The sequence below is a fragment of the Anarhichas minor genome, unplaced genomic scaffold (genome assembly GCF_050575085.1).
Source record: "Anarhichas minor isolate MPS153535 unplaced genomic scaffold, ASM5057508v1 ptg000026l, whole genome shotgun sequence".
Classification (NCBI taxonomy): Eukaryota; Metazoa; Chordata; class Actinopteri; order Perciformes; family Anarhichadidae; genus Anarhichas; species Anarhichas minor.
Window position 1 is genome coordinate 11,637,027 of NW_027466472.1, and position 18,066 is coordinate 11,655,092.

The 18,066-nt window shown below is 38.1% G+C and overlaps 1 protein-coding gene and 1 long non-coding RNA gene across 3 annotated transcripts; both read left to right on the forward strand.

Moving 5' to 3' along the window:
- The first annotated feature begins 478 nt into the window (after positions 1-478).
- Positions 479-1,537, forward strand: LOC142959118 (uncharacterized). Its single transcript, XR_012956194.1, has 2 exons — positions 479-609; positions 1,077-1,537. It is a non-coding gene; the product is annotated as an uncharacterized LOC142959118 (long non-coding RNA).
- A 10,870-nt stretch (positions 1,538-12,407) lies between these two features.
- rabgef1l (RAB guanine nucleotide exchange factor (GEF) 1, like) lies at positions 12,408-18,022 on the forward strand. 2 transcript variants are annotated; one of them, XM_076100072.1, is made up of 9 exons: positions 12,408-12,604; positions 13,260-13,453; positions 13,617-13,789; positions 14,209-14,381; positions 15,051-15,132; positions 15,248-15,380; positions 15,525-15,616; positions 15,722-15,978; positions 17,293-18,022. In XM_076100072.1, exons 2-9 carry the CDS (start codon positions 13,281-13,283, stop codon positions 17,722-17,724), a joined length of 1,515 nt encoding a protein of 504 aa, XP_075956187.1. In that variant the 5' UTR covers positions 12,408-12,604; positions 13,260-13,280; the 3' UTR covers positions 17,725-18,022. The 2 variants fall into 2 exon arrangements, with proteins under 2 accessions (XP_075956187.1, XP_075956188.1); XM_076100073.1 differs by having other exon boundaries at positions 12,410-12,524.
- The last annotated feature ends 44 nt before the right edge of the window (positions 18,023-18,066 follow it).

Sequence of the window (18,066 nt, forward strand, 5' to 3'; positions counted from 1 at the left end):
AGAGGTGATATGAAGCAAAAGAAATCGCACAACTCAAACATTTTGATTCAAACAGGTACTAACATGAGTAAGACTTTAGGGATATATGTTATTTAGTATCTCCTCGTTGATATAAATGGGGTGAACACGAGAGAGAAACATGTGATTATAAGGTAATACAATCCACCACCACCACAAAATACATCCTCTCAAAATTATACAAAAACTGAACATTATAACATTGATGAAGCTGAATTTATTGCGTGACTGTTGTAGTAAACTGCATTTGTTTCTGATAAGTGTACCTAATATACTGGCATCTGAGTGTATATTTACGTAAACGCAGTCAGTGTTTCATATAGAAAGTCATAATTATGGAACTATAGACTGTATCCAGCCAACAAGAAGCTCCCAGGACATCGTAATGAGAGCAGTGTACATTCTGTCTGTACAGTCATGTAAAATACGAGTGCGTGTTTACTGCTGGAACACGCATGCGCAGGAACTTAGGCTCAGAGATCTTCAAAAACTTTGAAACATGCACTGTGTCTGGAAACTGCACGGGACTTGAGGAGCGAAGTGAACGAGCTGACGGAATAAACGTGAGTCTTCACGCTAACGACATACTCTGTAAGTACTTGAACTAATTTATTCCAATAATGCAAACCGAAATTAGCACCATTAGTATCATTTTATGCTCATGATGTGGGCGAGGCTGCTAGCTTGTAGCTCCAGCAGCATGGGCCAACAGTAAACATAAACACGTGTTAGTTAATGTTGGAGACTCTTTATGGACTGTTGCTGTAGCGCGACGTTATAAAATAGAGTTTGTAGGACATTTCACATGTAAAATACAGGACAGACAGCGAGTGGGGCTGTACACAGTTTAAATATGGAGGCTTGAGTAAAACAAAGTGATGTACTAATAAGAAGACGGTCAAAACATTGTTGTTTGGCTCACAGCAATATTATACTGTGTAATATCCAAGTGAGCATCTTTCTGTTGAAAGGACGTTTAAATTACTATGGTCACCGGTGAGAAGACGTTCAAAACTGGTCCTATCTCAATGTTTTTGTTATACTTGTTTTATTTCCAGATGTCCACCTTGAAAATATGGCAGACCTTCTGAAACAGGCTCCTGTGTGACAATGATATTTAAAGAAGGAAAGGGAGATTATGGTTGTATTTAAAGAACATTGTTTGTTATATTTATATTGTTGCTTAATGAATTGTTGCCTGTGTCACATGGTCTTCTTTGTCCTGCAAGTGGAAACTGTTGATGTGTTACGATGATTAACTATTTAATTGCTACTTATTGAACTGTGAGCATTTCGACGTTTAAAACCTGGTGATGTTTAAACGACTATTTGAAGACGTTGATTAAACGTTCACATTTCGGAAAGGTTTCATAAAGGGCTCAAGATGTCTGCCAGAGAGCCCTCAAACACTTGACGATTTGACAGTGGGACCGCCCTAAACATTCACGGACTTCGCGGGAGCGCACCTCAAAGTCCGTGAGTCCGTCAGGGGGGACATTGGGATTTGGCCATGGAGACGGATCACGTGTGTTCAGCCTGTCTTATTAAATGTACTCAGAAACATTAAGGGTTAAAGATGGAACACAAAATAAACTTGAAATCAGAGAATATTTATTCATTTATTCACCAAATATTTGATTTTGACAAAAACGAGTAAATAGATTATATGAATTATCTCTCATCTTGTGAGGAAAGAGTCTGGAAGACGTTCAAATCAGGGAGTACAAAGTATAAAATAAATACCTCCAATTATACATCATATTTATGTTGTTTTCATGTTAACGTGATATGTTGCAGTAAAGTGCTGTCCCATTCCTATTTACACCATTTCAAGCCCTCACAGTCTCTCACACTCAACCACTTACCAGGTGACGTCAATTAAGTCCTTGAGGGTTCAGGGTTTAGGGTTTAGGGGGGACATTGGGATTTGGCCAACGATTTTTTTCCTGTTTATTTGTAAATTCTGTGTATGTACGTGGAGAGCAGAGAAAAACCGGAGTCAAACTCTTTGTATGCATACATGGCCAATAAAGCTGATTCTGAATATATTGCAATGTGGTAACGTTAACGCTAGGGGGCGATCATTCATAGTTTAACCTGATTTGTAACATGGGCTACTTGGAAAACAAACAAAAAAGAAGAAACAGCTGACAGACAAAATGGCTGTGGGACAAAGCTAGAAGCTTGGCTAATGTAAACATCCACCAACAGTAGACTGGAGCTGGAGCGACGATAGCGTTACTCGATACCCGTTTGACATTGCGAATGAGAGTGTATGTTGACACACAAGTCACGTATCGAATCTACAGCATCTTCAATGACATAGCGCTAATTCAGCTAGCTACCGTACCGTTTTCATGGTAACGTGATATGTTGCAGCAAAGTGCTGTCCCATTCCTATTTACACCATTTCAAGCCCTCACAGTCTCTCACACTCAAGCACTTACCAGGTGATGTCAGTAAGTCCTTGAGGGTTCAGGGTTTGAGGCTTTAGGGGGGACATTGGGATTGGGCCTTAACTTTTGAAGGTCTTTTCAACGGAGAAATGTTCGCCGGGATCGCCTGCATAGCGACGCCAACATACAGCAAAGTTATGGTCACTTGTAAAGTTAATTTAGAGCGTGATCTCTTACCTGACATGTTTTAACTGGAGTCTGCGGCCTAATCTCATAGGATGCTGACTTTGTTTAAGGCAGTGGTTCCCAAACTTCCAAAAGCGTGCAGTGGAACTACAGGAGTAGTACATTAAATATTGTTTTAATTTTGGACCGGGTCCAGCTCATTCTTCTGATGCGCGTGCGCAGTAAGAAGCTCGCAGCAGAAGAGTACCTGCGGCCTGCAAGCTCCTTCATCCTTTGTTCTAACCCTAACAATTCCAAGTGACATTAAAGTATCAGTGATTTGGTCAAACTAGTTCAATTGTGAACCTATGTTTTGTATTGTGTATTTGTCTTGAATAAAAACATAGTACCACACATCAAGATATGAGCCATCATAAGTAGCTCACTCATTTCATCTTCAAGAAAGATTATATACATACAGTCAGGGCCATAGGTATTTGGACTGTGACGCAGTTTTTCTAATTTTGCTTATTTACACAACCCCAATGGATTTGAAACTAATCAGTCAATATGTGGTTGAAGTGTAGACTTGCAGCTTTAGTTCAATGGATACAATAAAAAAAATCACAATGACCGTTTAGGAATCATAGCCATTTTTAAACAGCCACCCACATTTTCAGAGGCAAAATTGTCTGACACCGGTTTAGTCGGTAACATGAGCGGCTCTGGAGGGCGCGGTTGGAACACAGTGCATGTCACGTCAGTTCCGCTTGACTTCTTTTTATTTTATTTTAATTTCTTAGGTGCAACCATATGATATAGTGCCCTATCTTTACAACTTGTTCGCAATTGTATTTGTTATTTTATTGTATATTGTTTTACCGGTGTGTGTGTGTGTGTGTGTGTGTGTGTGTCTGGGTTGGTGATGTTCTCCACAGGTCTTCCACACCCCCCTTGCTGACGTCCTCTTCCTGTCTTTGTCCTTCCAACACCCATGCTGCCGAAGTTGATGTAAACATTATGCAGCCTAGGAGTGTTCAATGAACTCTCAACTCTGTCTATCCTACTGGGCTCTAATCTAACAGTAGCTCTGACTGTGTGAAAAATTTGTTTTTTATCACAATTAAAATTGCAAAATTAAAAATTATGGAAATTAAATTCTGAATTGAAATCAATGTTTAATTAAAATTCTGAATTAAATTCAAAAAATTACAAATGTCAGATACAAAATCAACTATGCAAGCTAAAATATTGAATCAAAATTAACAATTTTAGGATAAAAATTGAATTGAAACGGAGTTAGAATATTGGATTAAAACTAAATTCACCAACTGAAGTTGAAATGTTGAATTACAAACGAGTATCAAAATTAAAGAAACTATCAACAACTATCAATGCAAGTTAAAAACCCTATTAATATTAAACCAACTCTGCCAATTGAAATGTTAAATCACAATTAAAACTTCAATGAAAGAAGTACAATTAATATAATCAACAGTAGTATAAAATGCTAAATTAAAACCAAGATAAACAATCAAAGTCAAAATACAAGTCAAAAGCTTAGAGTCAAAAACAAGGAATATTACAAGTTTATCACCAGAACTCAAAGTATTGTAATGTATCTTCTAATCCACGGATGACTGAGTATCTTGTAATTCTAAGACAATTTCACCTCTAGGTTTTCTGGGTAATGGAGTTTTCTGTAATTATCAAGCAATTACTCCTCCAACCGATAGGTGGCGAAGTTGTCTCTTCTTCTTCTATGGTGTTTTTTTTCTTTCAAAAAAACCCGCGAAAACAGACAATGGGCTAATACTATTAACGGCTATCGCTACAAGCTAAACTAACCGGCGAAACCGTGTCTTCAGCACACAGACAAATCACCGTAGTTTAAACTCTTACACCATGCCGCTTTCACACACACTTTATGCTAGACCGTGCTTGGCTTCTCCATATGCATCGGTTATTTTATAATCCTTGTATCTAGTTATCTAGGGTGAGCACAAAGCAGGCTTCGGCTCCGCTAGCATCCACTCCTTACTACAACAACAAAAAACAATCTCTCACAACGTTTTTGTCATCACTGCATCCATCATTCATACCAAAATACACCGTGATTACCCACTCATTACCTATTACCCACCCCGGATTATATTCCCTTGAACTCAAGTTAAATCCTGCACTTCGTAGCAGCCAGTCTCTTTTCCAGCAGAGAGCTCGACTCTCGATAGCGTAACTAGTTCTGTTGGCTTTCTAAGCTCGTATTAAATTTATTCCCTCCCGTTAAGAGTCGGTTCACCAAACACATGACGCCAACGTGAGACCATGAAACAACCGTCGTTAATTCCACGTAATTCACTCGCAATACATGCTTAAGTTTAATTCACACGACAATTTGGGATTGGGCCTTAACTTTTGAAGGTCTTTTCAACGGAGAAATGTTCGCCGGGATCGCCCGCATAGCGACGCCAACATACAGCAAAGTTATGGTCACTTGTAAAGTTAATTTAGAGCGTGATCTCTTACCTGACATGTTTTAACTGGAGTCTGCGGCCTAATCTCATAGGATGCTGACTTTGTTTAAGGCAGTGGTTCCCAAACTGGGGGGCGTGCAGTACTGCGGTCAAGTCAGCAGACACTCGGATCTCCGTGGTCAACTCAGCAGACACTTAAATTGTAGTGCACATATACGCTGAAACTTACGGTAAACGGCACAGATCGGGAGCGAGCGAGGAACTTTGCAAAGTTAGCGGAAAGATTAACGTGAGACAACTTCCGGTTTTCTACAGACGAACATCCGGTTTTCAGAATAAGATGGCAACAAAGTATACATATTGCATAATGAAATGAGATTAAATGAATTATATTCACAGTATAAAACATGCTACCTGCATCTCCTGAGTTAAAGGGAAAATACACCTAAATTGTGCGTAAAGTGTCTTTATTCTTTGATTTGAGGGTTGCTGGAAGTTAATAATACCTGACTGACCGTCCATTAAGATATTTTACGAAGCAAAAACTCTGAACTGAATTTGTATCTTCAAATGGCACATTTTTTAAATGTTTAAGGTGCTATAAAAATGTTTTTCTCAATAATTCCAGACAATGACTGACATGTATGTGTCAGTCATTGTTGGACGTCGTTGACTCCACCCACACTGAAAATTAGACATTTTTACTGTACCAATTAGGAGATATTTCAAATTAAAACTCATACATTTGAACCGAGAAAACGTATAATAACTGAATATTTGAAGTGTAATAAAAACTATTTTCTCAATAAGTCCAGACAATGACTGATATGTATGGGTTGAGGACATCGTTGACTCCACCCACACTGAATATTAGACATTTTTACTGTCCCAATTAAGAGATATTTCAAATTAAAACTCATACATTTGAATCGAGAAAATATCTAATAAATGGATGTTTGAAGTGTAATAAAAAGTTGTTTCTCAATAAGTCCAGACAATGACTGATATACATGTGTTGAGGACATCGTTGACTCCACCCATACTGGAAATTAGACATTTTTACTGTACCAATTAAGAGATATTTCAAATTAAAACTCATACATTTGAATTGAGAAAATATCTAATAAATGAATATTAGAAGTGTAATAAAAACAGTTTTCTCAATAAGTCCAGACAATGACTGATATGTATGTGTTGAGGACATCGTTGACTCCACCCAAACTGAATATTAGACATTTTTACTGTACCAATTAAGAGATATTTCAAAGTAAAAGTCATACATTTGTACCAAGAAACGGGTACATTTCTGAATATTTGAGATGCTATAAAAACTATTTTCTCAATAATTCCACACAATGACTAATGCATATAAGTTGAGGAAATCTCTGACCACACATATACAGAAAATGAAAAATCTTTACTGTGGTAATGAAGAGATTTTTTAAAAGTTAATTAATTAATTTGTTCCAAGAAATATCCAATAACTGAATATTTGAGATGCTATAAAAAGAGTTTTCTTTATAATTCCAGACAATGACTAGTGCATATGTGTTCATGACATCTCTAACTATACTAATACTGAGAATCAAATATTTTTACTTTCCCAATTAAGAGATTTTCCAAAATATAAGTCCTTCTTTTGAACGTTCAAAAAGTTAATTTCTTAATATTTAAGGTGCTATAAAAAGGGTTTTCTTAATAATTCCAGATAATGACTGATGCATATCTGTTCAAGACATCTTTGACTCCACCCATACTGAAAATTAAACAATTTTACTGTACCAATTAAGAGATATTTAAAAGTAAATGTCATACATTTGTACCGAGGAACAGGTAATTTCTGAATATTTGAAGTGTTATAAAAAGTATTCCCTCAACAATTCCAAACAATGATTGATGTATACAGGTGCATCTCAATGAATTAGAATATCATCGAAAGTGTGATATATTTCGAGTGTTTAGGCTATGGCTTACAGCTAATAAAAACCCCAAATTCTGTATCTCAGAAAATTAGATATTACATAAGACCGATTAAAAAAAGGATTTTTAATATAGAAATGTTGGCCTACTGAAAAGTATGTCCATGTACAGTATACAGTATGCACTCAATACTTGGTCGAGGCTCCTTTTGCATGAATTACTGCATCAATGCGGCGTGGCACGGAGGCGATGAGACTGGCACTGCTGAGGTGTTATGGAAGCCCAGGTTGTCTGCATTGTTGGGTCTGATGTCTCTCATCTTCCTCTTGACAATACCCCATAGATTCTCTCTGGGGTTTAGGTTAGACGAGTTTGCTGGCCAATCAAGCACAGTGATACCGTGGTCATTACACCATGTATTGGTGCTTTTGGCAGTGTGGGCAGGTGCCAAGTCCTGCTGGAAAATGAAATCAGCATCTCCATAAAGCTTGTCAGCAGAGGGAAGCATGAAGTGCTCTAAAATGTCCTGGTAGAAGGCTGCACTGACTTTGGACTTGATAAAACACAGTGGACCAACACCAGCAGATGACATGGCTCCCCAAATCATCACTGACTGTGGAAACTTCACACTGGACCTCAAGACACTTGGATTGGGTGCCTCTCCACTCTGCCTCCAGACCTTGATTTCCAAATTAAATGCAAAATTGACTTTCATCTGAAAAGAGGACTTTGGACCACTGAGCAACAGTCCAGTCCTTTTTCTCCTTAGTCCAGGTAACTTAGCTCAGGCAACTTAGCCCAGGTAAGACACTTCTTACGTCTCTGGTTCAGGAGTAGCTTGACACAAGGAATGCGACAGTTGTAGCCCATGTCCTGGATACGTCTGTGTCACTCCTTGTGATTCTCAACCAAATTCTTGAATGACCTAAACCCCAGAGAGAATCTATGGGGTATTGTCAAGAGGAAGATGAGAGACATCAGACCCAACAATGCAGATGAGCTGAAGGCCCCTATCAAAGCAACCTGGGCTTCCATAACACCTCAGCAGGGCCACAGTCTCATCGCCTCCGTGCCACGCCGCATTGATGCAGTAATTCATGCAAAAGGTGCCCCGAACAAGTATTGAGTGCATACTTTATACTGTACATAGACATACTTTTCAGTAGGCCAACATTTCTGTATTAAAAAAACTTTTTTTAAATTGGTCTTATGTAATATTCAAATTTTCTGAGATACAGAATTTGGGGTTTTAATTAGCTGTAAGCCATAATCATCAACATTAAAAGAAATAAACACTCGAAATATATCACCTTGTGTGTATATTTTCTCAATTCAAATGTATGAGTTTTAATTTGAAATATCTCCTAATTAGGACAGTAAAAATGTCTAATTTTCAGTTTGGGTGGAGTCAACGATGTCCTCAACACATACATATCAGTCATTGTCTGGACTTATTGAGAAAAAACTTTTTATTACACTTCAAATATCCATTTATTAGATATTTTCTCAATTCAAATGTATGAGTTTTAATTTGAAATATCTCCTAATTGGGACAGTAAAAATGTCTAATATTCAGTTTGGGTGGAGTCAACGACGTCCTCAACACATGTATATCAGTCATTGTCTGGACTTATTGAGAAAATAGTTTTTATTACACTTCAAATATCCATATATTATACTTTTTCTCGGTTCAAATGTATGAGTTTTAATTTGAAATATCTCTTAATTGGTACAGTAAAAATGTCTAATTTTCAGTGTGGGTGGAGTCAACGATGTCCTCAACACATACATGTCAGTCATTGTCTGGACTTATTGAGAAAAAACTTTTTATTACACTTCAAATATCCATTTATTATACTTTTTCTCAGTTCAAATGTATGAGTTTTAATTTTAAATATCTCTTAATTGGGACAGTAAAAATGTCTAATATTCAGTGTGGGTGGAGTCAACGATGTCCTCAACACATACATATCAGTCATTGTCTGGACTTATTGAGAAAATACTTTTTATTACACTTCAAACATCCATTTATTAGATATTTTCTCAATTCAAATGTATGACTTTTACTTTGAAATATCTCTTAATTGGTACAGTAAAAGTGTCAAATTTTCTCTATGGGTGGAGTCAACGATGCCTTGATTATATATACATCAGTCATTGTATGGAATTATTGAGAAAAATATTTTTGTAGCAGCTCAAATATTGTGATATTAGCCTTTTTTTTGTCCTGAACATATATGCATTTGTCATTGTGGGGAATTATTGAGAAAAACATTTTCATAGCACCTTAAAAACTTCAGAAATTTGCCATTTGAAGATATAAATTCAGTTCAGAGTTTTTACTTCGTAAAACATCTTAATTGACTGTCAGTCAGGTATTATTAATTTCCAGCAACCCTCAAATCAAAGAATAAATACACTTTACGCACAATTTAGGTGTATTTTCCCTTTAACTCACGAGATGATGGTATCATTTTTTATACTTATTGGAATATAATTCATTTAATCTCATTTCATTATGTAATATGTATACTTTGTTGGCATCTTATTTTGAAAACCGGATGTTCGTCTGTAGAAAACCGGAAGTTTTCACGTTAATCTTTCCGCTAACTTTGCAAAATCTTTCGCTCGCTCCCGTCCTGTGCCGTTTGGTTGCGTTTACCGTAAGTTTCAGCGTATAGGTGCACTACAATTTAAGTGTCTGCTGAGTTGACCACGGAGATCTGAGTGTCTGCTGACTTGACCGCAGTCGTGCACTGGAACTACAGGAGGGGGCTTCATCACCAACCCAGACACACACACACACACACACACACACACACACACACCGGTAAAACAATATACAATAAAATAACAAATACAATTGCAAACAAGTTGTAAAGATAGGGCACTATATCATATGGTTGCACCTAAGAAATTAAAATAAAATAAAAAGAAGTCAAGCGGAACTGACGTGACATGCACTGTGTTCCAACCGCGCCCTCCAGAGCCGCTCATGTTACCGACTAAACCGGTGTCAGACAATTTTGCCTCTGAAAATGTGGGTGGCTGTTTAAAAATGGCTATGATTCCTAAACGGTCATTGTGATTTTTTAATTGTATCCATTGAACTAAAGCTGCAAGTCTACACTTCAACCACATATTGACTGATTAGTTTCAAATCCATTGGGGTTGTGTAAATAAGCAAAATTAGAAAAACTGCGTCACAGTCCAAATACTTATGGCCCTGACTGTATGTATATAATCTTTCTTGAAGATGAAATGAGTGAACTACTTATGATGGCTCATATCTTGATGTGTGGTACTATGTTTTTATTCAAGACAAATACACAATACAAAACATAGGTTCACAATTGAACTAGTTTGACCAAATCACTGATACTTTAATGTCACTTGGAATTGTTAGGGTTACAACAAAGGATGAAGGAGCCTGCAGGCCGCAGGTACTCTTCTGCTGCGAGCTTCTTACTGCGCACGCGCATCAGAAGAATGAGCTGGACCCGGTCCAAAATTGAAACAATATTTAATGTACTACACAAAGTTCACTTACAAACTGAATTAACTATCAATAGTAATGTTCTCGAGAGCAGAGACCACATACACGCATCTCCTCACAGTCCGGCGCGGCCAGTTAGCTGAAAATGAGAGCTGCAGTAATCTGAGGTAAACTCCCTAAAACATTGTCTTTTATATCCCCTGAGAGTCGGAAAATGTCCGATACTGTCATAAAACATGTGAATGACCCTCCGTGGCGATTAGTGATTGGCTTCATTTGAATTCTGTCCCCTCCCATTATCGATCCCTTAGCAAAACATCTTGGCTCCTCGCAAAACATCTTGAACTCCTCCACTCTGTCCTGCTGGTCAGCTTGGCATTTGACCGTCCCACTGGCCCCATCCTCCATCGATGAGGTCGCCTCCATTTGCTGCTGCATGTCTGACACCTCACTCAGAGTCCCTATCTGACCCTCAAAACTATTCTGTGTTTTAATACCTACAGTGACTATACTTCTATGATGTAATACATTCAATGAGTTAATATACTGTAACATATAATATCCTCTATAAGTAAGAATATTGTAAACCTATAATACATTCCATATGGAAACATATTGTGACTAACATATTTATTATTGTGACACTTCTACTCACCACTAGGGGTGTTATTAAATCCTACTAATAATGCGTTTAATACTGAAATTCTCCACAGAATCGTCAACATAAAGACAATTTGACAGCACCTGTCAAAAGTGATTTTGGTCACACTACACTATACAACAGTAAAGTTATTGAATATTATTTCAATAACGTCAATAACTTGACTGAACGGTAAAACAGACAATCAAAACGTACACGGACCCGGTCCTTCTCATATTTCCTTACCTCCTCATCCCTCACTCTCGTAACTGTCCATGCTGGATCTGTCCCCGTTGTTTTAAAAAGCTAAATAAGTGTACACGTACTAGAGAAGCTTAATGTCCTGCTAACCTTTCCGGTTAGGTAAAGTTGGAAAGATATTCAAAGATTCGGACTTCCCGGTGTGCGAGATTAATTGGTTTTGAATTAACTTGTTTATGTTGGAGCGCGTGAGGCAGATGTGTGGTAGGAGTGGCATTTCAGGACCAACGTAGAATAAACAGGAAATAAATATTTCGATCGTTTCGCCTCTGTCTTTCACATAGTTTCTACGGTTTCTTTTGACAGAATATAAACGGAACACTTTTCTGGAAAATGTACTACTCGTTCGCGAGGCTGTGGTTGAGATTCCGAGGACACATAACGAGGACCAGAGTGAATGACAAAGTTGGTGGTCGATGTCGATACCTGTTCAAAATACTTACGTCAATAAATCCTTAAGAAACGCTCTGTTGTGCGTCTGTGTCATAATACATTTACACAGAAACATTAAGGGTTAAAAATTGACCAAAAAATAAACATGAAATCAGAAGATATTTATTCATTTATTCATCAAATATCTGATTTTGTCATTGAAGCTGTTTTGACAAAAACAAATAAATAGATTATATGAAGTTACCTCTCAACTTGTGAGGAAAGAGTCTGGAAGACGTTCAAATCAGGGAGTACAAAGTATAAAATAAATACCTCCAATTATACATCATATTTATGTTGTTTTCATGTTAACGTGATATGTTGCAGTAAAGTGCTGTCCCATTCCTATTTACACCATTTCAAGCCCTCACAGTCTCTCACACTCAACCACTTACCAGGTGACGTCAGTAAATCCTTGAGGGTTCAGGGTTTAGGGTTTAGGGGGGACATTGGGATTTGGCCAACGATTTTTTTCCTGTTTATTTGTAAATTCTGTGTATGTACGTGGAGAGCAGAGAAAAACCGGAGTCAAACTCTTTGTATGCGTACATGGCCAATAAAGCTGATTCTGAATATATTGCAATGTGGTAACGTTAACGCTAGGGGGCGATCATTCATAGTTTAACCTGATTTGTAACATGGGCTACTTGGAAAAAAAAAAATAAAGAAGAAACAGCTGACAGACAAAATGGCTGTGGGACAAAGCTAGAAGCTTGGCTAATGTAAACATCCACCAACAGTAGACTGGAGCTGGAGCGACGATAGCGTTACTCGATACCCGTTTGACATTGCGAATGAGAGTGTATGTTGACACACAAGTCACGTATCGAATCTACAGCATCTTCAATGACATAGCGCTAATTCAGCTAGCTACCTAGATTAGCTCTGTAATTAGCTTGGGTAAACACTGATAGCTAGCTGTACATTAGCTTGTTGATTTCGCGTTTTTGAGTCAACTTTGCCGTGCGAAGAAACTTGACAAACGTTACAACAATACTGTTTCGGAAGGATATGTTAGTAAGAGGCTAAGATGTCTGTGAGGATATTCTGCTGTCAGTTCGGTCATTTCTGTGATAGAGAGAGAGAGAGAGAGCTGCCAGCTATTAGCTTATGCTAACAAGTAAATAGGTCAAAGCCGGGGACGATTCATTTCAACAGATGTATTGCTCCTTAAAACGAATCCAGTTCGACTGCCAGGGCCGTGATTAACTCAGACGTTTTGGACAATGCTACAATACACTATTGTAGCCTCGATAAACGACGTGTGATGGGATTTAGACTCAAGCTCAGAGAAGTTACCAGTCAATGCTGCAGAAACCTGTTCTACAACCTTGATTTTCATATCTAATGGATTAATGAGCAGCCGGACCTGTGTCTTTTACACACGAGAATGCACCGTCAACTCTCACTGTTGTGATTGATAAAGTTTGTTTTCTGTTTTCTGGTTCCACCAACAGTCTTCCTAACTTTGGTGAAGGATGACGAGCCAGCGGCGTGGGATCCATCTGGACCAATCAGAGCTGCTTTGCAAAAAAGGATGTGGTTTTTATGGCAACACTGGCTGGCAGGGCCTGTGCTCGAAGTGCTGCCGAGAGGAGAATCAGCGAGAAAAGCAAAAACAGATTCAAGAGGACTGGGCACTTGCTGAGAGGTTTGTCTGTCTCTCTCTGTCAACAATGTACAATCATTCCTAACAGGGAAACACCATGTCTTTAGTTCCTTTACCCTTTCATTTTGTCAGCTTGCTCTTGTGTCCATCTGTCCATCTGACAACTATCACGCTTGCACTGTCTCTCTCTCCCCTCCCCCTCCAGGCTGCAGAAAGAGGAAGAGGAAGCCTACGCAAGCAGACATCAGAAGGCCCAATCGCAGCCTACCATCACACCCTTCAGCAAGTTTGAGGAAAGAAAAACGAAGGAAAAGTCCCGCAAAGTCAACACAGTCACAAAGTTTTTTACTCCTTCCACAAAAACACCATCGAAAAAAGGTACATACTCAACTGCAAGAGATGCAAGTCATTTATCATCCCAAATAATGGATTGATAAATGACTGAAGTTGTCATTGCTGTTCTTGCATTGAAGGATAACTTCATCAAGTGGTAGAGATATTTATATACATCTTGCTTATTGTAGGCCTGTTCTGCTTAAACTCTTCTTTTGAGGAACTGGTTCTGATCACCTGTTAACCTGGAAAAATAGTAAGAAACAAAACCGAAATTATAGCTGTTTGTGTTTTCAGTCCAACCACTTACCGCGACTTGTAGTGCGATAACCTACACACAGTCACGGTTTAAATAAGCTATTAGAGTGCAGCATGTGGTGCAACTACCACAAGGGATATTAGGGGGAAATGCTTTTTAAGTGTTTGAAACTTTGATTAAAATAACATCAAATGTCTTCCCTCAGATGCTTTTGAGGCTCAGTCCAGCCCGAGCCCCAGCTCCTCCACAAGCCGGCATTCCTCTGTGGACAGTGACCATGCGACGCGAGAGTTCATTGATTTTCTCAAGCCTCTGAAGTCTGGCAGGGAGATCTTCAAGCAGTGCCGGGCCTTCACTGAGAGCATGGTCTATAAGCGGGTGAGCTACAGTGGATTACTCATCACGGTTTTTTTCTGGGTGTATTGAGCTCGTAGGAACCATTTAATTCTTATGTGTGACTAGTTGTGCAAATCTAGACAACCTTTTAACACTTTGTTTATGCTTAAATACATTTTTTGGTTTAAGTTTGTGTTTTTACTCAAATCCTTACAGCACTGTTACCAATACTGTTTCTCAAGTCATTGCGATTGAACCATCAGTGTACTTTCCACCATTGTTTATTTGTCATAGTGTTCATTAACACCTGTCCTGATTTAGTGCTAAACACTTCTCTATGTCAACATCACTGAATGAAATGAGCTTTAATTATTGCTCCAACTCAAATACTCACTTTATAGTTTATGCACGACATCGTCACCTTAAAAATGTGTTCTGCAGTTAGTGAAATTGAGTTTGCTTCCAAGTGAGATGCTGACTTTTACACGTTGTTTCTGTAAATATGCTCCCTTCGTCATTGCAGCAGGCTTACAGTTTGTTCGACATTTGAAATGGTCAAGTAATTGCTACATTTAAACAGATAACATTATCAAAATTATGCTTAATGTATCACTCTCCTATTTGGGCATTGGACTTTGATAACTGTCTTTGTACCATTAGTGTATTTTTAAGCTGAAATTAAAGAGTTGTTCATTTCCTTTTCTTGTTCAGGACATGGCTGCTGATGAGCTGTCAGAGTGTGTGCAGGACTTCTACCAGAATCTCTCAGACCGCCTCCACACCCAGTTCAAAGGTACTGCTTGACTCTTACTCTTCAGAAGAACATGAACGCTGAATATCACAAACATTAAACAGTGTATTAAGTCTTTGCTCTGTGTACCTTTTGATCTTCGCGCTTCTCTTCCTAGGTTCGTCCGAACACGTAGAGAGCGTTATGGATGAAGTAGAAAAGTACATGATGACTCGTCTCTACAAGGAAGTCTTCTGTCCTGAGACCACAGACGATGAGAAGAAAGACCTGGCCATTCAGAAGAGAATCAGGTTAGCAAACAAAAGTTGTAATAACGCTTAAAATCAAAACTCAAATAATCACGAATATCTCTGCATTCCGTTTAAGCACAAGAAAACACAATTGCAGGTAGAAGAACTTACTTAAATTGTAATGCTTATTGTGTTCTGTTACAGAGCCTTGCATTGGGTCACCATTGAGATGCTGTGTGTTCCTGTAGATGAGGAGATCGCTGAGGTGTCAGACAATGTAGTCAAAGCCATCACAGGTATTTTCTCAATATTTTTTCCGAAAGCTTGGCAGTAGAGATCCAGTAAGATTTTCAGATAAAACCATTTGTTTTTGTTTTTTTCAAATCTCTGCATCATTTCAGATGTGATTGAAATGGATTCAAAGTGCGTGCCCAAGGAGAAGCTGGCGTGCATCACTCTTTGCAGCAAGCACATCTTCAACGCCATCAAAATCACCAAAAAAGAGGCTGCGTCTGCGGACGACTTCCTCCCGACGCTCATCTACATTGTGCTGAAGGCAAACCCACCGCGACTGCAGTCCAACATCCAGTATATCACCCGCTTCAGCAATCCCAGCAGACTCATGACTGGAGAGGACGGTTACTACTTCACTAATCTGGTGAGGAAATGAGTTCATGCTTGCATTTATGTGGTTTAGTGTGTGTGTGTGTCCAAGTCTCCATGTTTCCACATTTTTTGAAGAAGTTGCGGTGCTGTCAATACTGACATGTGTTTCTATTATTTTGTCCATCCCCATACATAACAGAAACACCTCCTCAAATAGTTTTTACAAAAACAGAACATTATGATCTCCATGAACGATCATTTATAGCACATCTGTTAAATAAGACTGCATTAGTTTTAGCTAGGTGTACTTAACAATAAACCAGATGTCAGTCCAGGTCATACAGGCATTCATGTTAGAAGCAGCTGAGCTACAAGTCAAACAGCAAGTCTCAATAAACAATGATGCAATGTAGCCGCAAGACATGTTCACGCTTTGTGTAACATAACATGGCTTGTGGCTTTATTTTGAAAACCTCTTGCTCCACTGTGCTGCTGTTCACTCTGGAAGCAAAGTTGGAAAAGAAGTTACAGATTAAAAAAAAAAGTCAACCACAAATTACCTCCTGGAATTTAGTGAATGATCAGCTTAGTAGGCCTACATTAGCTAGTTATCCAAAATGCTCCCACACTGCCGATTTAAAGCTCTCTTTTTGGTGGATAAAAGCCATTTCCCTATGACATTTGTCAGCTGTTCCTCTAAATGCTTCAGGTGAGTGACGCGAGTCTTTTACACACAAAACAAGCCGCACGTATTTTATTATTATATATATATATATATATATATATATATATATATATATATATATATATATATATATATATATATATATATATATATATATATATATATATATATATATATATATATATATATATATATATATATATATATATATATATATATATATATATATATATATATATATATATATATTATATATATATATATATTATATATATATTAATATATATATATATATATATATATATATATATATATATATTATATATATATATATATTATATATATATTAATATATATATTATATATATATATATATATTATATATATATATATATATTATATATATATATATATATATATATTATATATATATTATATATATATATATATATATATTATATATATATATATATATATATATTATATATATATTATATATATATATATATATATATATATATTATATATATATATATATATATATATATATATATATATATATATTATATATATATATATATATATATATATATATTATATTCTCTGATCAATTTGTCATCATTTCTAAGCATCCATAGGTGAGATTTTCTGTTAAAGACCCTCCACATCCCCTTTCCCCAGTGCTGTGCAGTGGCCTTCATCGAGAAGCTGGACGGTCAGTCTCTGAACCTCAGCGCTGAGGAGTTTGAGCTCTACATGTCGGGCCAGGCGTCCCCCCAACGCCCACAGTCCACTGGAGCTTCTTCCTGCTCCCCGGGCAGCTCGGCTCTCGATCAGGTCCACGAGCGGCTGGACCTGCTAGCGGGGCTCGGGGAAAGGCAGGAGCAGGTCATGGAGAAGGCTCGCCAGCTGGAGAGCGACCTCATAGACTGGTCGGACGATGTGGAGCAGAAGGTGCAGAGCGTTTTGGAGAGCTTTCCGCCGGAGACGCAAGACCCGACTGCAACCACAGCTAGCGGGACGACTCCTGCGGCATCATCAGCAATCGACTCTGACAACGTTGAGAATGAGCACCTGCCCCCACCTCTGCAACCGCAAGTGTTTGCTGGTTGACGTAAAGAGCTCTGCTCAAAAAATAACATTCCTCTAGATGCTTTAATCCCCCCCCCCCCCCCCCCCCCCCCGTTCCACACAGCAGCCGCCTCATATGGACCTCATCTCCACTCCGGCCATTTCTATTCCATCCATCCATCGTCCAAGAGGCCCTGAAATTACACTAAACAGTAACAAAGCTATTGAAGTAAAGGAATAGTCTGGCATTTTGGAAAGCACGCTTTCTTGCAGAGAGTTGGATGCAAAGATCAATAACCTCTCATGTCTGTACGGTAAATATGAAGCTTAATGCAAAGGAGCAGACTGACTCCACTTCAAGTTCTTCCCGAACACATCCGTTGG